This window comes from Mixophyes fleayi, chromosome 10, assembly GCF_038048845.1.
Source record: "Mixophyes fleayi isolate aMixFle1 chromosome 10, aMixFle1.hap1, whole genome shotgun sequence".
NCBI classification, from domain to species: Eukaryota; Metazoa; Chordata; class Amphibia; order Anura; family Limnodynastidae; genus Mixophyes; species Mixophyes fleayi.
This window is the reverse complement of record NC_134411.1, coordinates 80,058,659-80,084,678: the sequence shown is the minus strand read 5'-3', so window position 1 is coordinate 80,084,678 and position 26,020 is coordinate 80,058,659. Positions and strand designations below refer to the sequence as shown.

The 26,020-nt window shown below is 42.7% G+C and overlaps 1 protein-coding gene across 1 annotated transcript in view; it reads right to left on the bottom strand.

The window, feature by feature from the left end:
* Positions 1–345: 345 nt before the first annotated feature.
* The window catches only part of GAN (gigaxonin), a 42,563-nt gene continuing 16,888 nt past the window's right edge, over positions 346–26,020 (bottom strand). The window contains exons 6-11 of the mRNA XM_075188979.1: positions 25,495–25,607; positions 22,523–22,672; positions 22,175–22,311; positions 21,956–22,084; positions 10,699–10,808; positions 346–3,016 (exon numbers count right to left, since the gene is read on the bottom strand). Coding sequence (XP_075045080.1) covers positions 2,835–3,016; positions 10,699–10,808; positions 21,956–22,084; positions 22,175–22,311; positions 22,523–22,672; positions 25,495–25,607 — 821 coding nt within the window. The 3' untranslated portion in view covers positions 346–2,834. The remainder of the gene's footprint in view (positions 3,017–10,698; positions 10,809–21,955; positions 22,085–22,174; positions 22,312–22,522; positions 22,673–25,494; positions 25,608–26,020) is intronic.

Here is a 26,020-nt window from a genome sequence, read left to right as displayed (position 1 = left end):
GATCAATAACCTAGGTTTCTATTTGGTCACAGTTTGTGTTACACACTTTCATTTTCCATGATATGCTCTCATTTGTGCGGGACTGCAGCACTATTAAACTTCCAGCTGCAAGACCACTTGAAATCCAAACAATATTCTGAAGTCAGGATATCTCAATAGCGGACTGCCTGGGTGAACAGCAACCAACTTATAATCACAACAAGGAACCCTAACAAAACTAAAAAAATAAAAATAAATGCAGGTATAAAGTGAGTATTAACAGAGGCACAGAATATCATTCATGGTGATTACGCAGAGCAGATACTTTTGGCGCACAAAAGGAGGAGACATTTGCAGAACACCACATTTCCAAAACAGTCACTGTATTGATGTGAGAAAACAAACAAATAACTCAACAGAAATGATACATAATATTTAACCCCTCTCAAGCCAGTGGTATTACGATAATAACAGGTCTGATGCAGAGTTGAACGCCAGGTTGCGCAGTGTAGATTGTGCAAATCTGCACTGTGCATACCCACAAAGAGAACGGAATGCGCATGCGTCAATGCATACTTGCGCTAATCTGGCACTAGCGCATCCTTATGACTGAGGAGGCGGAACAGATAAAAATGCGGCTCATACAGACCTGCAGAAACTCCCATATACACCTGATAGGGGGCAAATCCTTTGCACCTGCTAGAGGGACAGGTGGAAATACATGGCGATAATGATATGGCAAAAACCAGGCACATATAGGCTGTTGATGTGGAGCAGAACACAATTTGATATGCATATGGCTCTGTATATGGTCCGAAATGCGCTATATTTTCCATTTTTATTTTTTTTTAAGAGTATTTTACTCCCCATTTTGCAACCAAATCTGCATCAGCCCAAACACCTTTAAAATAGGGAGCATGGAGCTCCCACTTCACAAATCTGCATCGGAATTGTGGAGAACCATCAATGCTAAGCTGTGAAGACATTTTTAAAAGACCAACAGCAAATCGCAGTGTCTAGTCCAGTGTTGGCTAACCTGTGGCACTCCAGGTGTTGTGAAACTACAAGTCCCAGCATACCCTTCCAGCAATAAGCTGCTATATAATGGCAAAGCATGCTGGGACTTGTAGTTTCACAAACACGTGGAGTGTGACAGGTTAGCCAACACTGGTCTAGTCCAAACATTACTTTGAACTTACAAATTAAAAACACGAACAGCAACAATATATTGTCCCACTCCATAACCGCTTACATTAATTTATAAACCAACCAACATGGCTGGTTATACTTTAATAAAAACAGAAACCAGCACAATTTAAAACACTGGACAATCTTCTATTTGTGCAACAGATGAGCCCTTCAGGGTTTAACATGGAAAATATCTAAATACAATAACTATTGACTGATTTAACCTCTTACATTACTAAAATAAACATTAACCTATAGTTAAATTGTTCCATAAAATGATGGAAGGGTGCCTGACCACAGCAATGCTTAAGGCTGGGTACACACTACAGAAAGTTGTTCCCGATGCAACATAGTTAATGATTTTACCAACAACAGAAAAAAATAAAAAGAAGAAAAAGTCCCGATGAGCATGCCGGTTCATGTGTACAAACTAAACACATCTTACACGATTTACCTTCAGATCTGTCATAACCATCGGCTAAAAAGATGGCGACTCTGCACACTCCATAGAGATCTATAGACACTGCCGGTCCTGAGTGCATACACACTGCAGGATCGGGACAACATCGTTCCATTGTTGAACGAGATTTTAGTCTGGTTTAAAAATGTAACGAAACGTTATGATGTTCTTCGGAACGGTAATGGTTCATTGTTGGAGCGTACACACTAAGCAAATATTGGGACGAACGGTCGTTTATCGCGTGGCCCGATAATCGGCTGAAAACCCTGCAGTGTGTACCCAACCTAAATGTAAGAATAATGCATAGTGCTTTGCTGACCTGTCCCTTTTTGGACATTGACAGTACCTTTTCATTACATGTGTACAACATTTGTCATTCCGCTAAACGAACAAAAAACTAAGCATCACAGATTCAAAATGAACATAATTTTTTTTTTTTTTTAAATAATGTTCATTTTGAATCTGTGATGCTTAATTTTTTGTAAGCTTTTTTGATATTTTTTTCACAAAAAGGAACATAAAAAACAGTGTTTGAATCCTTGTTTAGAGTTATAAAAATTCACCCCTGAAAGGAGAAGACACCTCAAAGTCTCAGGCTTGGAAAATTAGACACATATATGAAACTTGAAATTTTCTGAGGTAAAACAAAAAAACTTCTATTAAAATATAATAAAATAAAGGCATATATCCCTAACAATTGTCACTATTCTTGATCATATCAGGCATAGGAATGTTAAGCATGTTTAAGACAAAATATAATGTTATTTAAGGCAGGCAAATGTCTGTAAGAAATACTTAACACAAGATTGTCTTTTTTTGTGACAAAAAAATACTCTCTTCTTGGTGTTTTGCTTATTAAAGCTTGTTATTGTAGTACTTTGCCTCATGCTTGAATACTAATTACCAAACCCCTGGAAGCATAAAGCAATGTGATATATATACACATATGATCCCAACACCCTTGCATTTATAATCTCTCTATGGCGTTCCTTTATCATAGACTATTCTCTGATTGGACTATGTAACATTAAAAGTAAATGGTGCTTTCAACTCCATTTCTAGATAACAGCTACATATAAGTCATAACGTCATAGACTCCATTTTGTTTTTTGTTAAGCTTTATCCTTTGTACTCCCGCTCCCCCATCCCCAAAGTGAAGTGCGCGCCTGGCTTTCTAGGTGTCTTCTTGCAGTCTCCCCCCAGCCACTCACGATGGGGAGACTCGGATGCGAAAAAGTCCTTGCTGCAGTTGCAGTCGGAAGAGGCGGCAGTTTGCGATGCGCAACGCTGCGCAGCCGGTGCGACGGAGATCAGATGGGAATAGCGGCTTGGTGTGTTGCCAGGTGCCGGTGCTCCTCTTAAACTCTCTCACATAGTCGTAACTTTGACCTAACAAAATAAACAAACAATTACGTTAGAGGGAAATCACAATCAAAAGGAACAAGGTAGACAGGCTAAAAATGTTCTTCTCTTGGCTCCATGTCCCCAGTGTCAACCTAGCCCAGTGATGGCTAACCTATGACACTCCAGGTGTTGTGAAACTACAAGCCCCAGCATGCTTTGCCAGTAGATAACTAGCTGATAGCTGGCAGAGCATGCTGGGACTTGTAGTTTCACAACACCTGGAGTGTCACAGGTTAGCCATCACTGACTTAGCCCAATACACCATGCTGCTTTAGACTGAACTATAATACTGTTTTGTACATCCAACATCCTAGTAGCACTATTTTCATAATATAATTGATTTGGCCAGATGAAAAAAAAAAAAGTACTGATACAATTAAATATTAATTGATAAATTAATAATGGGGTAAAATACAGAAACAGCAAAAAGGTTCCATAGTATATTTTCATGTTCTGCAGCCCCCAAAAAATGTGCATGCAAAAATAGCACATTTGAGCTCATATGTTGAATCGTCCGTATCTCAGAATGCATCAGCATACGCCAGTGGTTCCCCTGGGAGCCGCGGCCAGGAAGAGAAAAGGAAAAAGGAAAAAGGAAAAAAAAAAAAAAAAAAAAACTTACCAATCAGGCGGCACCTGGGGCCCAGCATCCTCCCTCCTCGCTTCTCACTGAATGTCGGGCGTGACGTCATCACACCCCACATTCAGTGACAAGCGTCAGGAGAGAGGAGAATGCTGGTTCCCAGGTGCCGCTGGATTGGTACTATTTTTTTTTTGTCTTTTTTCTTCCTCCCTTTCTGGCCCCCGGGATGAAGGAGAGCACAGAGAGTGTGTGTGTGTGTGTGGAGATGAAGGAGAGCACAGAGAGTGTGTGTGTGTGTGTGTGTGTGTGGAGATGAAGGAGAGCACAGAGAGTGTGTGTGTGTGTGTGTGTGGAGATGAAGGAGGGCACAGAAGTGTGTGTGTGTGTGTGTGTGGAGATGAAGGAGGGCACAGAGTGTGTGTGTGTGGATGAAGGAGGGCACAGAGTGTGTGTGTGTGGATGAAGGAGGGCACAGAGTGTGTGTGTGGATGAAGGAGGGCACAGAGCGTGCGGAGATGAAGGGGGAACAATGTGAGGTAGCTGTAAATTATTCTTTGACAGAAATATAATTAAAAAAATATATATATAAAAATATTCTTTTCCCTTGGATTTATGTGTATTATTTTTGCATACAACTAAATAAGTATTTCCTGTCCTGACCGAAATACTTATGTTTTTTTGACCAAACTACTTATAAAACGGGACTGCTCGGTAATTATTTTGGAGGGGTGCTTTGAAAAAATGATGGACTCTAAGGGTGCCGCGAACTGTAAAAGTTTGGGAACCACTGGCATACGCGATTCGTTCACAGCAAGCGTACTTGTAGAAAGCACAATAAAACTGTATAAACATTTGTTTTCATAGGGAAAAACACATTTGCAATCAATCTATATGTAATTATGACAGATATAACCTTCCTTTTGTCTTGTTTTTTTTTTTTTAAAAATACACAAGGAAAATCCTATTATATATGCACATCCATTAAAAGATCACATAGCAGCTTCAGAGGTGAAATCACAGTCAATCAGAAGTGGTAACCTAGTGCTGGCATACGTCATCACCACCAGCAGCACGTAACTGTAAGACGGCTGCAAATAGAGCATCTGCACCTGCACTGTCCGCAAACACTTTACGCTGCCTATGTGTGAACGCCCTGTCATCATCATCATCATTTATTTATATAGCGCCACTAATTCCGCAGCGCTGTACAGAGAACTCATTCACATCAATCCCTGCCCCATTGGGGCTTACAGTCTAAATTCCCTAACATAGACACACTCACACAGAGACACAGACAGACAGAGAGGGAGACAGACAAAGAGGGAGAGACTAGGGTCAAATTTTGATAGCAGCCAATTAACCTACCAGTATGTTTTTGGAGTGTGGGAGGAAACCTGAGGCACCCGGAGGAAACTCACGCAAACACAGGGAGAACATACAAACTCCACACAGATAAGGCCATGGTCGGGAATCAAACTCATGACCCCAGTGCTGTGAGGCAGAAGTGCTAACCACTAGGCCACTGTCCTTCCCTGTGACGCCTCTTCAGGCGCAAGTATCCATAGGTGTAGGTACTTGCAAGACTTTTGCTATGGGATATACTTTGTCAAGGAGTGCCAGGTCTTGTGCCAGTGATTTTGGTTTTAGATCTGCTTTATAAAGAGAGTAGTGTCTTGAACTTGCGGCAGTGCTCATATTTAACCTCTGTATTACTGTCCTCCTACATGACGGTCCTGGGGCGAATGACCGCACTCTTCCCTGAACAAGGCAATAATAGAGCACTGGTTAATATTTATATTCCTTTCAGTTATTTAAACAATTATTTAAACGCCACAGTGCTCTGCAGCGTCGAAAAACAGGACATACAAAGTAATAATAATAAATGCAGACATGAAAATAAAGGATATAGAGGACCCTGCTCATTAGAGAGCTTACATTCTAAGAGGGCACAGCTGAAACAAGAGGAGCGAGTGTGGCTCAAAGTGGATATTGGGACAGTTGTGAGGGTGCATTAGTGTGAAAAGTATCATCAGGAATAAGGTAAGCTCTAAAAAAATTAGATGGGTTTTTAGAGAATGTCAAAAGATATGAAGGCTGTAGGAAAGTCTGACTGAGCGTGGTAGGGAATTCCATAAGTGGGGAGCAGCACGAGAGAAGTCTTGTAGGCGGGAGTGAGAGGTAGTTACCAGAGACTAGACAAGGTGCAGGTCAGATGTAGATCTAAGAGGGCGAGAGGGAGATTTCACTGCAGTATTCCTCCTCCAGCATTGTCCAAGAATCTGCTTCCTATCTGGACACAAAGCAAGTATACTCTGAATGTTTCTGATTGATAAACTTTGGCCCTGCTATTTCCAGCGTGCTTTCGTGCCAGTAGGGGAGAAGGGACTGTGGGGTTCATATTCCGTTAAACGACCCACAAGAAGTGACCAGCACAGCCACAATACGCACTGGTTATGTAAAACTATTTGCGACACATTAAGCATAAAGCATTTGTTCCACCTATACCTGAATATAGTTGTCATACGCAACAAGAGCTTCCGACAGACACGGATAAAGCTTCAAGACAGCCATATTATCATTGTTTCTGATATTTATTTGTGGGGTGCCACAAAATTCTGAAGTTCAGGACAGTGGGGAAACAGCACAGACTTACAGTGTAACAAAGAAATACAGAGTAGAAGAGGTGGGCGATGGTTGATAAGACAAGGGGGGGAAAGAGAACTGCTCACAGAAGCTTACAATCTAGTGGACCCTCTACACTCCCTCTTCTCTGGGATCTAGAGGGAATTACAACTTCATTTCACTGTTGCCTGGATCTAGCGGGAAATTATTCTACTTCTGCATTCACTCAGCCTTCTTGCTTTGGCCATATAAAACAGGAACTATTAAAGCTCTCTTGCCAGGTAGTACTTGGCGAGTGAAGTTACTCATGTTGTATTCTCATTTGGTGGAAAAGCGGTATTTCAGCATTGGATGTCTCTGCAGCTTCTGGCTAGGGTATATGAAATGATATACTTCGTCCTTAACCTCAATGCTAGGAAAAGTCCTTGGAAAGACCTCTAAAACAGGAAACTAGACTTAGTGAAGAAATCTGAACACATGTTTATTACTTACGGGCCACAAGACAAACTATTCCTAAAAGGCATGGAGGTCTCCCATACTCTATTCCAATTATGCTAAACGGCAAATAAACAGGATTATGCTACATGAGAAGCAATTTTGAACGACTCACATAAATTCTAACAGTCTAACTACTCAATGATTCTCTTCATTCCCTTTAAAGTAATTGAAAAAGAAAAAGGATGTGAAGAGCACTTAGGGCTAGATTTACTAAGCTTCGGGTTTGCAAAAGTGGGGATGTTGCCTATAGCAACCAATCAAGATTCTAGCTTTCATTTATTTAGTACCTTCTACAAAATGACAGCTAGAATCTGATTGGTTGCTATAGGCAACATCCCCACTTTTTCAAACCCGCAGCTTAGTAAATCTAGCCCTTAGGTTCCCCATTTCCCCATTTCTACCCTCAATAAACTTATATGTAAGATTTTTTTTCGTTCCTTGTTCTTACATTTATTTGTGTTTATTCTTTTGAACTAATCATTACAGAAGCAGGATGAACCAGCAGGAAATATAAAGTAAAACGAACCTGTACTCTGAATCCTCGATGCTGTGTGCAGGATTGTTAAGCACCATTGTTGCTGCGGTTATTGTACTTCCTTTTGAAAAACCCAATTATAATCCATAGTAAAATATTACTAATGTGTTACACGGGTTCGATAGGTCTACTTGGATGCAATAAAGGATTGTGTCCTTGGGAAAACTAAAGTGCACAGACGGGTTTAGCGTACAAAGGCTTTTAAGTGTAGAAGTTTGATTTAATGGGTGTTTTGCCAATTTGTTTCCATTTTAGTAGAGATCTGCTAGTCCGTCGTGATGTTGACAAATACGTCTTCAGGGAACGCTGCTAGACCATAATACAGGCTTTATTTTGGTTTTATGATTTGGATACTAATAGACGGAGATTGATCAACTCTTAAATAGTATTTTTCCAACCTGGCTTGTGAGCCTTTGCATTTTAAAGTGCATGAAGTCTCAGACAGAACTCAAAACTCATAACACTCTATTGAACCCAGCAGAGAAGGGCCAGTTTCGATGGCTGGGAGACCAACTTTATTTTATGGAGTAGCGACAGACACATTGGAATACTAAATACTACTGCCTAGTGCAGCATCTGGTCTTTACCCAAGCACCAGGGGTGTTCTGTCAAACAGAAGTGGTCTCACACACACACAGACAAACACACAGACGCACGCACACACACACACGCGCGCACAGACAGACGCACGCACACAGACACACACAGACAGACACACACACAGACACGCACACACACACAGACACGCACACACGCACAGACACACACGCACACGCACAGACACACACGCACAGACACAGACACACACGCACAGACACAGACACACACGCACAGACACAGACACACACGCACAGACACAGACACACACAGACAGACACGCACACACACAGACAGACACGCACACACACAGACAGACACGCACACACACAGACAGACACGCACACACACAGACAGACACGCACACACAGACACGCACACACACAGACAGACACGCACACACACAGACAGACACGCACACACACAGACAGACACGCACACACACAGACAGACACGCACACACACAGACAGACACGCACACACACAGACAGACACGCACACACACAGACAGACACGCACACACACAGACAGACACGCACACACACAGACAGACACGCACACACACAGACAGACACGCACACACACAGACACACACAGGCACACACAGGCACACACAGACACACACAAAGACACACACAAAGACACACACAAAGACACACACAAAGACACACACAAAGACACACACAAAGACACACACAAAGACACACACAAAGACACACACAAAGACACACACAAAGACACACACAAAGACACACACAAAGACACACACAAAGACACACACCTGTTGTTCTGCTAGTGGGAGGGGGCTTGTTGGGTAAACTTAATCTTATATATAAAAATCATTGGTCTGTTTGTTGGACTCTCTGTCCGGTTATGCATTCAGACACGCCTGAGCCTCTTGGGATGAAACAAACGCGAGGTGGTCGGGTTGGATCCTGGCCAGGTTTTAAGTGGTTAGGGTCCCGGTCGGACCTCCCATTGCTGTACGGTGGGCAGAACTTTGAACCGGGGAGTCTGTTCTGAGCCTTCCACTGGATGGATTTGGACAAAAACTTCCCAGACTGGTAACTTTGGATCCCAGAAGACATACTGGGGGTTAAGGTCCCAGTCGAACATACTGTTGGTGTATGTTGGGCAGAGCTTTGACCCTGGGAGCCTGTTCTGGGAATTCCACTGGATGGATTCGGATGACATCTTGGCTACTAATTTTTAAAATGTTGACAGTTACACCCAACTCATTGATAACCTAAAGATGTAAACCCGGGCAACGCCAGGTACTTCACCTATTTGTTTGTAAAGTTTTTTCAAAAGGGGAAATCTGAGGTCAAACAAATCCTAGCTATCACACCTGCCCCCTGCCCAGAAGCACTCTTCTGGCTCTGTGGAAGAATACAGGAAAAATTCTGTCTTCTTGCGCTAAGAGCTCACAGTACAATTGGCTCCTGGTTTCAGATAATGGGTGGAGGCAGGGCCTATTACGCACTTCCTTTGTACCATTCAACTATCCAGGACCAGAAAAAAAAAGTTGTGTTAGCTGTAATTCTTATACAATCGACCGCAGCAGTTATGGAGGTTGCGTATTCCCCTGCATATCCCAAAGTCTTACAGAAGAATTAAGAGTACAAAAAGCAATTGCTCTTAAATGAGGCTGGCACTTTAAGTCTCCTGAAGGCCGTTCAACATTTTAATCAATTGATTCTGTATGGGGCCAATGGAAGTCTTAACCCCCCCTCCCCCATAGATTGGTTGGGTTCAGTGCAGTATCTGAGCCCACAAATACTGTCTATTATGTGATGGAAGGCATCCTCTAGGACCCGAACCAGAGCTAACGCTAATGACCCAGGTAAAGAGGAAGGCTTTAATTGGATCTACGCATCATCCAGCTATGCCAAGCTTAATGCAATAAGGGGACACTTGTGAGAATTAGTGGAGGTTTCTGTGTCACTGTGGTCTTTGTCCTTCCTCTGTATAAATGGGAATCTGTGCATCAGTTTAGGTCACTTGGTCTTTACTTTTAAATTAAAACTTGCATATTTAATCTGCTGTAAATGACGGCTCTTTAAAGTCACCCGAGTTCAACGATCTGTATAAATGACACTTGCCCGTCAATCTCATCCATTTGATTAGATTTACCGATACAGTCTGATTATTACTGTCCTATGCTGTGTTAGAAGCTACATAATCACTTCCACTTACCAAGAGAGGGAGAGCAACAAGTCCTTTTTTGAAGGCTCCAACCCAACCGTAAATTTTTAGCCAACCTCTCCCCTCCACCCATTTAGCAGAACCATAGTGGTCTCATGCTAGAGAACCCCCCAGATTGTGGGAACTTCACCATCGCCAGCAGTGGCATGGCCTCTTGTCCCAGAACGGACAACTGGGAACGGTTAAAACACAAATCATATCGTGCCAGATTCCAACACAAGTGCCGATAGGACGGACACTGATATCACTGGTCACACATCCCCTTCATCTGGTTGACGATACATGGATAATGTTTGTGGCACTGGCGAGTTCTTCCAAACTGTGTGGGGGATTCGGGCATGGAACGCCCATGGTTTCACTAGTTCAGGGGAGAGGAGTATTTTCCAAAAATGATATTTTGGGTGGACTGGAGTTTAAATTAAATTTACTTTTCTATGTTTTGCCCCCTGAGAAAACCAGGGACCCACCACGTGACATCCTCTATACCAGTCCCGTATGTACCTGATGTGAAGTCTCCTGTACTCAGTGTATGTAACAAACCCAGCTGGTATTTAACATACATGAGATAGCAGTTTGCATCTATCAGAATTACACACAAAACAATCCAAGCCCAATAGTACTTGTTACCTGTGTCAAGATCGCCAATCACATAAATACTTGCCCCGATGGGCACAGCTCCATACACGAAGGAAGAACTTGTTGGGATGCACAAATTCTGATCATTTAGGTAGATCCACCTGTAAGACATGCATCAGAATATTAGTAGTAGAAAACAGATTTGATCACAAAGTACCTAGTAAACAATTAAACACACAAACATAAAACAGAACACAAACTACCTGTCTCATACAATATCATAAATGTACTATCCATACCTCCTAAAACTTAATGTATTTGATTAAATGCACACATTAAAAGGAAGCACAATTAACAAAGGTATATATCATAAAATAGACAGTTTTTGGAGTCAGTAATGTACAATATAACTACACTTAGAAAAAACCCCAAAACATTTAACAGTTTTCTACATGTACACTGCATAGCTGGAAGACAGGATCCCTGGAGGCGTTAACAGTTCTGTTAATAAATCTACAAGCACATTTCTGCACTCCAGTGATTCAACAGGGTACGGAGATTGTGGAGTGAAGGGCAGGTGATGGACGGTCACAACGCAGAGAGGAGGGGTACGCTTAATGTCACAGGTACTCACTTAGTATAAGGCGCTGTAACGTGACACAAGAGGCAGAGATGGCAGATGGTTCCCTCAGACTGACATCAGCGATATTTCTGCACATTCAGATACAGTACAAAAGAGTGGGGAGAAGAGGAGTGTGAGCCCGAGGTTTGGTGTGATCACATTGGGGGAATATATGAATATGGATCTAGAAGGAAAGCTAGAGCGTTGGTACAAACACCAGGACCACAAAGGGCTTTGAAAATCTGCTTCTGAAAACCCTTGTTACTTTCAATTGTGAATTACTACAAGAGAGATTCCCAGATAAAAAGAATTTGAGCACAATGATCTAGACCAGGGTCCTTAAAATGTACCTGTATATACTGGGAGCTGACCCAATATTCAATCCATCAGCAGCAGCTATTTATATAGTGCCAGAGCACTGTACAGAGAACTCACATCAGCTCCTGCCCCATTGGAGCATACAGTATAAATCCCCTAACATACATCCCGCCCCGAGGGAGACCAAGGTCAATTTAATAGCAGCCAATTACTTGCCTCCTTACTGGCCTCCCTCGCTCTGTACTCAACGCAGCCGCACGACTCATCTTCCTTTCTCCCCCCTCTACCAAGCCCTTCACTGGCTCCCCTCCCCCTACAGAATCCTGTTCAAGCTCCTCACACTCACATTCAAGGCCCTCTCCAACTTCACTGCTCCCTACATCTCCAACCTTATCTATTCACGCTCCATCCCGCCCTTTGCGATCGGCCAATGACTGTCGCCTCTCTTCCCCCCCTGGGTACCTCCTCCCACGCTTGTATCCAAGACTTCTCCCGCGCTGCCACCCTCCACTGGAACCAGCTCCCCCGCTCCATCAGAACCCCCACCCCCAATTTGTTCAGTTTTAATCGGGCTTTAAAAAACCCACCTTTTCTTTAAAGCCTTCCAATCTCCCACTTAACTACCCTCCTTGTCGTTCTCCTCTCCCCCCCTCTTCCCCGTCTCAGCCTCCGTTCTCCCCCTTTCCTCCTCCCACCCTTGTGTCTCTGTCTGTCCAACCCTCCCCTTAGATTGTACTCTCCTTTGAGCAGGGGCACCTCTCCTCCTGATCTCCACCACTTATAACTCTGCTCTCCAGCTACTTAGCCTCCTCCTTGAGGTCCTTCAATCCCTCTTTCTACTCTCTTTACCCCTCTGGAGCTCTCATCTGTCATCTACGCCCTACCTTTTGGGCTCAGTCTACCAATGTATGCAGACTACCACCTTCCCCCCCCTCAAGCTGTACTTTGAGCTTCCTGAGTTACTGTGCTTCTTGTTAACTGTACCGTGCTGTCTCACCCTGTACTGTGATACTGTCTGTCCCTGTACGGCGCTACGGATACCTTGTGACGCCCTATAAATAAAAATTAATAATAATAATAAATAATAATAATAATAAACCTACTAGTATGTTTTTGAAGTGTAGGAGGAAAGTGGAGCACATGGAGGAAACCCACGAAAACACGGGGAGAACATACAAACTCCACACAGAAATATCTATATAGATAGATTTAGTTTTTTTACCTCTTTTATGAATGCATTATTAAAATGACTACTTTATTTTTGCTTACGTTGCTTTAGTACTGTTTGGGTAAAATAAGGATTGTGTTTTTTATTTATCTCTGTGGATTATTTAATATCAAATTTTACAAATACTATGATATTTTACTTTTGTACATTAATTTTTTACCTTTTTATTTATTTGAAAACAATACCTGCGTGGGGATAGGGAAATCACCAGACACCCACGGGATAAAAAGGAAAGAGCATTAGACAAATCTCTTCCAGTTGAATATCCTTCTCTGGCGCGAATACTATCCCTATAACCATAACAGTGCCCTGCGCTCACAATGTATAAGTATATAGGATTTAATACAGTGCCACATATTGCATATTGGTCCAACCAGACTACAAAGGATAAAAGGGCTTCTTGGAAAAGTGTGACCTAATCACACAGCAAAGTTGATTTGGGAGTCAGAGAGTTATTATTAATTATTATTTGTTTGGGTATAGAAAGAAGAAGGTGTAGAATAGGGAGGTTAAGGAGTTGTTTGGGAATTTGATAAGCTTGCCTGAAAAGGAGAGTTTTCAGGAAACAATTAAAAGGTTATTGATCTGTACAACTCCTCGCATACAGTACATTAGCAGCATAGGAACCGGAATATTATGTCGAGTTAAGTGCCGTAAGTGCAGCAGAACTGTTAAAAACAAGAAGATCTCTAGGTCACGTTTTTCTAGGACTTCCATTTTAATGATTAAACATTGTGTAAGTCAAGGTACTTCACCTTAACCAATTGTCTAGCACAGAAACATGTTGCTCATAATTCATCACTACTGAAATTGTATAACCAGGTTGGTAGCATGACTTTAAAGCTTATTATTATCAGTAAAGGAAAATATAAGCCACAAATAACACAAACAAGAGTACTTACACTGTATCAAAGTGTCGCCACACTAACAGCATTACTATAGCTCTGTAGGACAACAGGGCAAGTAATGAGAGAGGGTGAGGTTGTGGATCGTCGCTACAACAAGTTTGTGATCACCACAATTAAATGTTAAAGAGGAATGCCAGTGGAAAAAAAATATGACCCAATACCTATTGATTTACTGGTTTTAGTCTTTAACTTGGTAGCTGAAAAATAACTCTCCCCGTCTCTCTCTGTGTACCCCACCCCTTCGTCCGTCGTAGGCGGACCTTCCCCTCTCCCCTCCCCCGCCCCTCTAGCTGTGCTTTGAGCTCACTGAGTTACTGTGCTTATTGTTTTCTGTACTGTGCTGTCTCACCTCGTATTGTAATTTCGTTTGTCCCTGTACGGCGCTACGGACACCTAGTGGCGCCCTATAAATAAAAATTTATAATAATAATACCAGTACTGCATGTATAGCAGATCCGTGTGACATTTTATTATTTTTGAAATGAAGGCTCACATTGGGAGTGTGCGTGTGTGGGCAAGATTCAACTTCTTTCATTATTGCTATGAAGGCTGATTACACTCAAAGAACTACATGTCCCATCAAGCTTTGCTCCACCGCATGAAGTCTCTCTGAACAGGCAGAGGCTATGTGCAGGCAATTATTAAGCAACGTAGGTGGGCAAAGATAACTTCTATCAGCCAGGAAGAAAAAAGGGCAGGACACAAGTCAATACTCATATATTAGGTTTTAAATAAATACAGTGTTTGGATACAGCTCTCCTTTAAAATTCCCTCTTTCTCTATTAGTGTTTTAAGACCAGGGAGGAACAGGTGAAAATTCTGAAACCATAGTGGGAAGGGCCGTGTTCATTTAAAACTACCAGAATGACAACTGAGTAAATAGAAAAATAATTAGATCGCAAGGTGTACAGTAATGTTCAACATATATTGACGTGTTCTATAAATGTGGAACATTAAACCATTGATCTATTCTTGTACAAACAGTTCTGAACAATTAAATACTATAGTTACATTGACTGAACTACAGTGCAGCACAACAGATGTTCCAAGTCAATTATAGACAGGCCTGGACAAACAAGCCAACAAGTTCATACCAAACAGTGGTAGGAGCATAAATAATTCTGCACAACATAGATACTTCTCAGGTCATTAGAACGTTGCCATTTCAATGCTTTATTTGCCAATGCCATTAAATGGTTTTCATTTCAGATATAAAAAGTTAAATGGTCATTGCTACTCTTCCTGGCTGGGTTGTTTTTCCATGTCTCTGAAGCATATTCCAGCACTTGAGCTCAGACCACCGCTCACTTCCCCCAGAGGCGCAGAATAGGTTGTATGTGCCCATATACTTTTCTTAAAAATGCCTGCATGAAGCCTATGTATGGTCAGAGAGACTCCAGGCAGTAGAGCAAGGCATCATGGGACTGGTAGTTATTATCATCTTTAATTTATAAGGCGCCATAAAATGTCTGCAGCTCCGTACATGACATATACAGGAAACAGTGACCCATGACATAACATGATACATAAAGAACAAAATATGAAGAACAAAAATACATAAAGATACACACACACACACACAAACACACGTAACATGGTAATGCAAATCAAATTATTTCTGGGACAATGAGTTAAAGTGATGGTAGAAATCAGCGAGATGTAGGCCGAAGCTTAAGAAAACAGGGCTGGGGAAGCAAGCCAAGAGGTACAGAGGGTGATGGAATAGTAGAAGGAGCAACAAGGAAAGAGGGACCTGCTCCTCAGAGCTTACATCCTAAAGGAAAAGGGGAGACACAAATAGGGTAGTACTAACTGGGGGAGAGAGCCGGGACAACTGAGTTAGGAGGAGGACTGGTCGAATTGAATAAAGAAATGAGTCTAAAGGGCACGCTTGAAGCCCTTAAGAGTAGATGCTAACCTGATGGAACGTGGAAGATCGTTCCACAGCTGGGGAGCAGTCCGGGAAAAGTCCTGGAGACGGGAGTGAGAAGAGGTGATCAGTGAAGTATTGATGTGGCGGTCACAGGCAGAGCAGAGGGGGCGGCTAGGAGTGTAGATAGAGATGTAGGGAGGGAAGGATTGATTAAGAGCTTTAAAGGTCAGGGTGAGGAGTTTAAATTTAATTCTGTAGGGTATGGGGACCCAATGTAGTGACTGTTGGAGGGAGACTGCAGAGATAGAGCGGCGGGAGAGAAAAATGAGGCGGGCAGCAGTATTGAGGATAGACTTAAGAGGATCAAGGCGAGAATCAGGTAGGCCAGAGAGAAGAAGGTTTACAGTAGTCAAGGCAAGAGATTACAAGCGAGTGAACAAGGGTTTTCGTGGCTTCTGTGGTGAGAAAGGGGCGTATCTTGGATATATTCCGAAGGTGGAAGTAGCAAGATTTTGAGAGGGACAGAATGTGAGGTTTGAAGGAGAGGGAGGAATCAAGGATGACCCCAAGGCATCAGACTTGAGGGATAGAAACGAGGGTAGTGTTATTAACAGAAAGAGAGGGGGGAGGTGGGAGAGTCCTGGAAGGGGGAGGGGGAGGAGACAATAAGTTCAGTCTTGAAAATATTGAGTTTAAGGAAGCGTTGGGACATCCAAGATGAGATGGCCGAGACACAGCAGGAGACACGAGACAAAAGGAAAGGGGAGAGGTCAGGGGATGAAAGAAAAATTTGGGTATCATTAGCAAAGAGGTGGTACTGGAGGCTAAATGAGCAGATGAGGATATCAAGAGGTGAAGAGGGATAAAAGAACTGAACCTCGGGGAATGCCAATGGGTAAGGGAAGAGGGGGGAAGTAGAGTCATGTGTAGAGACTGAGGCGGAGCCGTTGGCGAGGTAAGCGGAAATCCAGGAGAGGATGGTGTTACAGAGGCCTATAAATTTGAGAGTGTGTGGTCAACGGTATCGAAGCCAGCAGATAGGTCACGCTTCGAGAGAGGGAGCGAAGGAGGTGGGAGGGGATTGAGTCCTGTGGGCAAGTGGAGGGGGGTGAGGAAGAGAGAATGGTATGGACTTCATCTGCAGATACCGGAGTGAAGGAAGAGACGGAGGATGAGCTAGCAAATTGGGAGGGAAGAAAGGAGAGAGCAACCGCAGAGGAGGGTGGGAAGGGGGACAGAGTAGGCAGGGAGGGGGGAGTGGGTGGGGTAAGAAGGGACTGCTGGGAGATGTCATGATGTATTGACTCAATCTTGGAGGTGAAATGGGTAGTAAAGTCGACAGCAGAGAGCGTGGGGGGGGGATTGGGGGGGGGATTGGGAGAGGGGGATTGGGATTGGGAGAGGGGGATTGGGATTGGGAGAGGGGGATTGGGAGAGGGGGACGGGAGAGGAGGGAGTTGAAGGTGGCAAAAAGCTGACGGGGTTGGAGGATTGGGAAGAAATGAGAGCCTTAAAGAAGGATTGCTTAGAGAGAGATAGGGCCGAACAGTAAGACACAAGCATGAACTTGATGTGGAGGATGTCAGCATGAGTGCGTGACTTTCTCCAGAGCCGTTCTGCACTGCGGGTAGATAGCATGTAAGTTTTGAATGCCACGGTAGAGGCGGGGATCGCCGAAGCTTGATGGTGACAGCCGGGGCGACAGAGTCAAGTGCAGTGGTAAGAGTGTAATTGTAAAAGGAGACCGCCTCATCGGGACAAGAAAGAGTGGTGATGGGGAGTGGAGCGAGCCCAGGGAGGAGGAGAATGTGGTAGGATCAACTGTGTCAAGATTACGCCTGGTGAGAGTAACCTTGGGGGATGGGGATGGTGAGAGGGTTGGAGAGATGCTAAAAGAGGAGATGGTGGTCCGAGAGAGGGAAAGGTGAATTAATGAGGTCGGAGACAGTACCGAGGTGTGAAAAAAAACAGATCAAGAGCGTGGCCACTGCGGTGCGAGGGAGAGGAGGTCCATTGAGAGAGACCAAGGGAGGAGGAGAGGGAGAGAAGTTTGAAGGCAGCAGGGTCTGAGGGATTGTCTATAGGGATATTAAAATCCCCAAAGATGAGGGAGGGAAGGTCAGAGGAGAGAAAGTGAGGGAGCCAGGTGGCAAAGTCATCAAGGAATTGAGAGACAGGACCAGGAGGACAGAAAACAACAGCAACACGGAGGTGGACTGGGTGGAATAGGCCGATAGAGTGAACCTCAAAGGAGGAAAAAGAGAGGGAGGGTTCAGGGGGAAGAGCCCGAAAAGAGCAGCGGGGGGGGGAGAAGTATGCCAACACCACCACCTTGCTAGTCCCCAGGTCTGGGTGTGTGGGAGAAGGACAAGCACCCAAAAGAGAGAGCAGCAAGAGAGGTAGTGTCCTCTGGGGATATAGCCAGGTTGTCAGTGATGGCAAGCAGGTTGCAGGATCTAGAGATAAAGAGATCATGGATAGAGGTCAATTTGTTACAGACTGACCTGGCATTTTAGAGACCAGAGGATAGAGGAAGAGAGGGAAGAGGAGAGATGTGGATGAGATTGTTGGGGTTGCTCGACTTCAAGGGTGAGTATGATGTGGGGCGAGGAGCATGACATGGAGAGAGGGTTGGAATTGGGTGAGAAACAACAGACAGGAGACGAGGGGCAGGGGAGCAAGAGGTGGGGGAGGAGTGGAAAGGGGGAGATAAGGGGGTTTATAAATGGGAGAGGCAGAAGGAAAGAGTGACGTGAGGGAATAGATTTCCTGGGGGGAAAGAGAGGGAGGTGGTAGGTAGGAACAAAGTGACGCTGAGAGAAGAGCAGCGAAGGGAACAAGAGGGAAAGGGTGTGAGTGGGAAAAAGGAGGAGAGAGGGAAAGATGAGGGAGGGGGCAGCAAGTCAGATCAGGGGCACAGAGGCACAGAAGAGATGAGAGGAGTGAAATAGGGAGGAGGAAGAATATGGAAATGATGGACAAGGGAAGCAGGGGGATAGAGGGAAAATATCTTTGCACCAAATTCCTTAACATATCCGATGCTAAACTGAAGGAAGGCATTTTACAGGAGCGGACATTAGAAAGTTAATAAAATATAAACATTTCGTGCGTGCAATGTATATTGTGGAACTTTCGGCATGGACTTCATTCAAACAAGTGATTTCAACATTTTTAGGTAATGTCAAGGATCCAAACTACAAAGAAATTGTCAGGGAAATGCTTAATAGTTACCTTGGCTGCAATAGGAGTTTAAAGGTACATTTTTTGAATTCCCATATTATGCATTTCCCAAATAATGTCGGACACTACAGTGAAGAACAGGGTGAACAGTTCCACCAAGACGTTAAGGGGCATATTCAATTGTTGCCGTTTCCCGTGGCGTTTAAAGTATTAGCGTTATTACGGTAATACTAAGCCGTATTTCAGCTCACAGCTCCCTGAGCTGCGAGCTGAAATCCAACATTAAAGGTACCGTAATAACGGTAATTGCACGCACTATTACCGTAATGACGGTAATAGTGCGCGCGCCGCGTTAGTTTTCCGTGTAATGCCAACAAATGAATATGCCCCTAAAGATGTAGAAAAAAAAGATACCAGGGTCGTTGGGACGTTGGCATGATGGCTGACTACTGCTGGATGATACACAGAGACAAACGAAAAAAAAAACTTATAAGCGAAAAGCGACAAAACGAAGTTTGAAGACCAAAACCAAAAAAACGAAGATATTAATGATTTTTTAAGAATTATGGTTTTGTTTCTATTATTTGATTTTATTGTTATTTTATTATGTAATTAAGACAAAAACACAGTGATATCATCTACACTTCTTTGTATTTCACAATAAATATGTCAAGAACAATTAAAGTTCTATTTTTTTCTTAAAAATGTATGTAACCCCCATATAGGTAAATGTGATGTGGTCATTTTTTTTATATACTATTTCTTGATGTACACAGGAGTATAATTAAAAAAGCTTTCAATACCTTAAATTTCGCAGACCTGTGTTATCATTACACAAGACAACAAAACTTGCCTTTAAAGACATCGCCGTTTTAAGTTTGCCCTGCAAAGTCGCAGAATTTCATAGATTTGCGAAGTTTGTTTAGAAAGGCCTATGTGTCCATAGCTTCAGCTGGTTGATGTTTCACGCGGAACATTGGCTAAGGTGGCGTTTGTTTTAGGGAAAGACATCATCAGATTACAGTTTCCCATGGAAGGAAAGCGCACACTCTGACTGTGATGTCTGTGGAAAGCAAAGGCAAGAAATTCTGACCCAGCTGGCTACAAATATCAGTCTAGGGGAAGGGTAGGTCAAGCAGAAGTGCACTGATCCCTTAGAACACCTGAATATTCAATTTAATCAATAGTGTTGCAAAGAGCACAACTATTTGTCTCCTGAGTAATGGAAAACGGTCACATGATCATCATCATGACCATTAATTTATATAGCGCCAATAATTCTGCAGCGCTGTACAGAGAACTCACATCAGTTCCGGCCCCGTTGGGGCTTACAGTCTATATTCCCACACACACACATATAGACTAGGGTCAATTTTGTTAGCAGCCAATTAACCTACCAGTATGCTCTTTTTTGGAGTGGGGGAGGAAACCGAAAAACCTAAGCAAACCCACGCAAACACGGGTAGAACATACAAACTCCACACAGATAAGGCCATGGTCGGGAATTGAACGCATGACCCCAGTGGTGTAAGGCAGAAGTGCTAACCACTGAGCCACCGTGCTGGGTCATTCATCACAAACAGGCAAGTGAATGTGTGCCATGTGCCCTAAGAAGACTATGTACTAGATTGTTATTTCCCATGCTGGTGTATTCTGGTCTGTCTATTATGGTGTGGGGTGCATGTACATAAGGTGGGTTGTTTAACAGTGTTCTCCCCAGAAAATGTTGTCTGTTGCCAGCTGGGTTGCATTAAGAAGCAGCCGGGTGGGAGCAGTTGTAATACTTTACAATAATAATGAGAAATGTTAGAAGTTATTATTGCCCACACCTTCCAGGACTGGTCAGACTGGTGGTCAGTGGTGTAACAGACACTGCTGACTGTAGTGCTCACGTAGTGCAGGTTCTAATAGGAGAAACAATCGTTTATTCTATTATAATAGGATTATGTTGGGCTCCAAGAGCCGGCTGGCAAGTAAAAACAGACAGGTGTCCACCCGTCTGACTTAAACCAGTGTTCTCCCCAGCACCCGAGAAATAGGTGCAGGGGAGAACTCTGGTTTAAGTCTATAACCCGTCTCCACCCACTTTAACAGGTAGATGAATGCAATACATATAAAAGTCTAAAAGATCACCTTCATGCTATAGTAACAGAATTCAATCTCTTGGAATGTGACAAGAAAAAATCTCCCATCCACAGAACACAAGTGGTCACTGAATGGTTTTAAGAATGAGATATAAACCCTATGCCATAATCACCCTGGTCCCTAAATCTCAAACCAACTGAGCAATATGCAAGATCCTGGATTAGTGCCCGAGAAAGAGGTTTCTCCACCAGCAACAACAAACCATTATCTGATGTTAGTAGACCATCTACACTCCCCCATCTATGGTGACTGTTCTGGCCGCTTGCGGTGACTTCAACGTCCTATTAAAACACACAATGTTGTGATTTCCTTTTGTAAACAACCAATATATTTCAATGATCTTACTATGTATCAACACAAAGCTACTAATGTATGACTTTATATCTTCACACTCAAAGCACCGACCAATTGGATCCAAACACTCTCAGGAAACATCTGTAGGTCACAACAGCAGGTATAATGGGTGACAATTATTTACATGTCATAGGGGAAATTTCATATTAAAGTTGAAAACATGCAATGTTGATGATATCCCAAAAAGTATTTTCGTTTAAAATGAACAAATAACCAAGATTGGTGCATTTAAAAAACTAAAAACAAAAAAATAAGCATGACCACTAGATGGCGCTAGCATATCTTTTCAAATTATGCTGAAATAATCTTATATCAGACCTCTCACTGTTCTATTAGTAGATCATTAAATATAAATTATCTTTAGAAAAAGAATAGTGTAAAACATGCTCGTTTCTACTAAGCTTTACTTTGCTCTTAAACAAAAAATAAATAAATATGAGAACACAAAACAATTAAACAAAACTGTAAATTGTACAGTGTAACGGCTGCACAAAAAGCTGGAATTTTAGGCTTGTGATATTGGTACCAGTTATTGGTGAAAATTACATTATAAAAACTTACGAATAATTTTATAGATAATTATATTTGAAGACTGTATGGCTACTTTCTATTGTCACAGAAAAATATTAAGTGGAATACGTTAACATGAATACAAAAGAAATAAAAAAAAGACATTGTACCTTTTAAAGTCATCATGGTAGAACTCCGATTTACAAGCCACCATCTCGCTGTTCTGTTCGTTTTCCCGACTTCTAACGCCACCAAACACATACAGCTCCATGCCAACACCGCACGCCACCGCGCCAAACCTGCGGAGTAGAGAGAAAGCCAACTCAGCCAAAGGCCTCTCTTGTATAAGGACCACGGTTTAGCAAAAGCTATTGGGTGACAAAGCTCACCTCCTCTCTTTCAAAGGGCATATTGCTGTCCACTGCTGGGTTTTGGGGTCGTAAGACTCCACAGACTCGAAGAGCTTTCCGTATGAGCCTCCTCCCATTGCATAGATCTTCTTCTTCATTGTGGCGTAGCAGCCGATCTGTAATGAATCCACAAAGCCCAATACAGTCAAAACTTGGGACTGCAACCACCATTAACTTTCAAAGTCTTAGCACAATGCTTTATAGAATGTTACGTTCGTGACAGATAGTTTAACAAATGCCAAAAATAAAAGATTTTTTATTTATTTATTTTTTTAAATAAAATGGAAAATATCTAAGTCAGTAAGAAACTGGATTAGCAATACGAACCTTCCGAACCATGGTCATATCCTGCTGCTTGCTCCAGGTTTTTGTACAGGTGTCGTAGGATTCCATGGAGATCAACTCGCGATCTCCGTCCTCTCCTCCCAGAACATAGATTACGCCATCGATTTCCACAATACCAAAACTGTGCCTCGCCTATTGGAGATACGTACAGATCACTACTCGTGTGCCGACTCAATAATTTATTTACAAACTTTAGGGGTATACCTGGGAGGGTCCCCATTCACTGCATAGCTTGGGTAGGGACCGAAGCAAAACATTGAATTAGGAAAAAATATTGAATTTGCTTTAGAGTTTTGTTGTCTTTTTGTTAACCAAGAATCTGTTATACCAGAAAAAAAAAACACTATTGACCTTTGTGGCCATGCCCTGAGCGACATGTAAGCAGATGTATTTGTGCCTAAGCTCTGGTGCTGAAATCTTAACATCCTTTAAGCAGGAGAACGGTCAGCGCAGTACTAAAAAAACATCCTCAATCCACCCTGAGAAACTCTACGGGGTAAATGTATTAACCTCCAGTTTCTTCAACTCTCGCGAGTTCGGCGTCTTCGGCTGCCTTTTAAAGGTAAGTTTCCCTTTACAAGGCAGCGCCGCTTTAAATTTAAGCGCCGAAGACGCCGAACCTGCGGGAGTTGAAGAAACCAGAGGTTAATACATTTACCCCTACGTGCGGATCCTTAATATACTTGGTTGCTAAACAATGGAAGTGTCCAGATGCCCCCACCAGATAGCATATCCTATATAAAATTTAGTATTTGGCCTCTATAGAAACAATGTCTCATATTTAAATAATAAGACACACAAATTTTCCAAAATTTGGTGTGACTGGTTTATCTATAATCTCCCCCCCCTACCTCCAGTGATCCTTCTCAGGATATTTAGAACCTTTTTCCTTAATCTCAGCCTCTAGCTTGGCTTGATTGCTGTAGAACATCACTCTTGTTCTCTGCCGTCTCTGGTCTCAGTTATTCCCACCCCGCCCCCAAATTACGGTATTGCACGTTCGCTCATACATATTGTCTTCTGTGACCAGTTCTCTGCTAGCTACACTCCTTACTTCCTTGCACTGTATATGTGGCCTGTGACTGCTCAGTGACTTCAGTTTGAGGGCTACTATTATGGTCAATGATAATTGTATCTTATAATTGTACACTGTTTTTTAAAGATAAAAAATAAAATTTCTTTAAAAGATTGAGCTAAAATCAAGAAAGTTGAACAGGTTCAACCGCGTTTGAGATCAAAAATTTTGTTTTTTCCCCCCTGTGTTTAAAGGTAAGTGCGAGCTCCGTACACTGGTATTTGCTGTTAAGATTAAAAGCATGTTACCATAATACTTTGTAAATTAAAAGTAAAAGTATTTAAATAGTGTTAAAAAAATAAAAAATGAATAAAAGAGATTTAAAAATAGTGGGCCTGATTCATAAAGGATCTTAACTTGAGAAATTTCTTATTTCAGTCTCCTGGACAAAACCATGTTACAATGCAAGGGGTGCAAATTAGTATTCTGTTTTTACATAAGTTAAATACTGACTGTTTTTTCATGTAGCACACAAATATCAACTTTAAATTTCAGTGTACAAATAAGCTATCAAGTATTTGTGTGCTACATGAAAAAACAGTCAGTATTTACCATATTTTTCGCTCCATAAGACGGACATTTTCCCCCAAAAAAAGTGGGGAAAAAAGTGTGCGCGTTTTATGGAGCGAATACTGCTAGCAAGACGCTAACCCTTGAAAAAGTCCTGAATGGGACGAAACTCGTTGGGATACGCCCACTAAACGTCATCTGTGACCCGACACGAACGCCGGGAATCCCCAATCTAACACTCAGCCTGCTGGTCAGCTGACCTGTACACGGACTGACGCAGGCACACCCCCGGAACTGCCGCGCGGCTGGAAGAGACTGAGAGCAACCAGCAAGTATCACTATATCCACCTCGTTCCATATCTGATAATAGCGCTGATAACAGAACTACCTACTTGATTACTTATTATCCTCTAGTGTGATCTGGATGGATTTTTTCTACAGCAACACGTTATAGCGGTTGGATTATTTGGTATAATAGGACACGGGTCCTGTGTGGAACCATCACTTAAATATCATTAGACCACACTGGCAACGGACATCATTCTGGTCATTTTGTATTTTCAGCATCAGTTTGTACTATGTGGCTGGAGATCACTGACAATTAGGAATCTTAGCTGTTTTTCCACCGGGTTTACACTCCCATTGGGGCTATTTAACTAAGACTTTTTGCTTATACCACGATTTAACTAGGTGCGTCTTATGGTCAGGTGCGTCTTATGGAGCGAAAAATACGGTAACTTATGTGCAAAACAGAATACTAATTTGCACCCCTTGCATTGTAACATGGTTTGTCCAGGAGACTGAAATAAGAAGTTTCTCAAGTTAAGATCCTTTATGAATCAGGCCCAGTAATTTTAACGCAGACAGTGAATCGGAAATTTCTAACCCGGGTCTTTTGGCGTTGCCTATAAAGAGGAGGAATTTCTTTGAGCCTCTCTACTCCGGACATGATCATAACCCGAGACACAGCGCTCTCATAGCGGCTACATACTGTCACTAGTATATACAACTCCAACAAGCATGAGACTTTGTTAGTGCTTAATATTGAATGCCACACTGCCAGGAAAGCGGGAGGGGGCAGATAAAAGGTTATTCATAAATAATAGCACAATATAACAGCACGTACGGCCGTTCCTTTGGATGGTAAAACCTAATTCCTGTAGACCAGCGATGGCTAACCTGTGACACTCCAGGTGTTGTGAAACTACAAGCCCCAGCATGCTTTGCCAGTAGATATCTAGCAGATAGCTGGCAGAACATGCTGGGACTTGTAGTTTCACAACACCTGGAGTGTCACAGGTTAGCCATCACTGCTGTAGACGGTACATTTCTTTGAATAATGGACTGTTAACCGGTCATTTAAGGTTACCTCCAGCATAGATGGTAATGGGCTCCAAGCGTTGGCATCAGGATCATACTGCTCCCCGGTACTCAGCGTCTCATTACCATCATCCTGACCCCCGAGCACAAACAGGAACCCCTCTGTGAACAGAAAGAGACCATCCTTACTATACATGGTGGATTAGAAATGTATGGTCATAAACAAGGGGAAACAATTGGGATAACGAATGCATAGGTCAACTGTAGTTTCTGCCCATAGCAACCAATCGGATTTTAGCTGTGCAGCTTAGAAAATTAAAGCAACCCGATTGGCTGCTGTGGGCAGTCCCATAGTTTTTAGATATGCTCCCACTGTCACTATTCTAAGAGGTCTCAAGCAAGGAATAATTGAACTCGCATTGATACAAATTAGTTTTTTATTCTGTACATTTATTGGTTTTCTATCAGAATTTTTCTGCTATGTAGATGTAGGCAGGGCAACAAAATGGATTCTGTTTCAATCAAAACGAGATGCCAAGCAAGACAACACTGCCATAAGCTGGCCACGTACGACA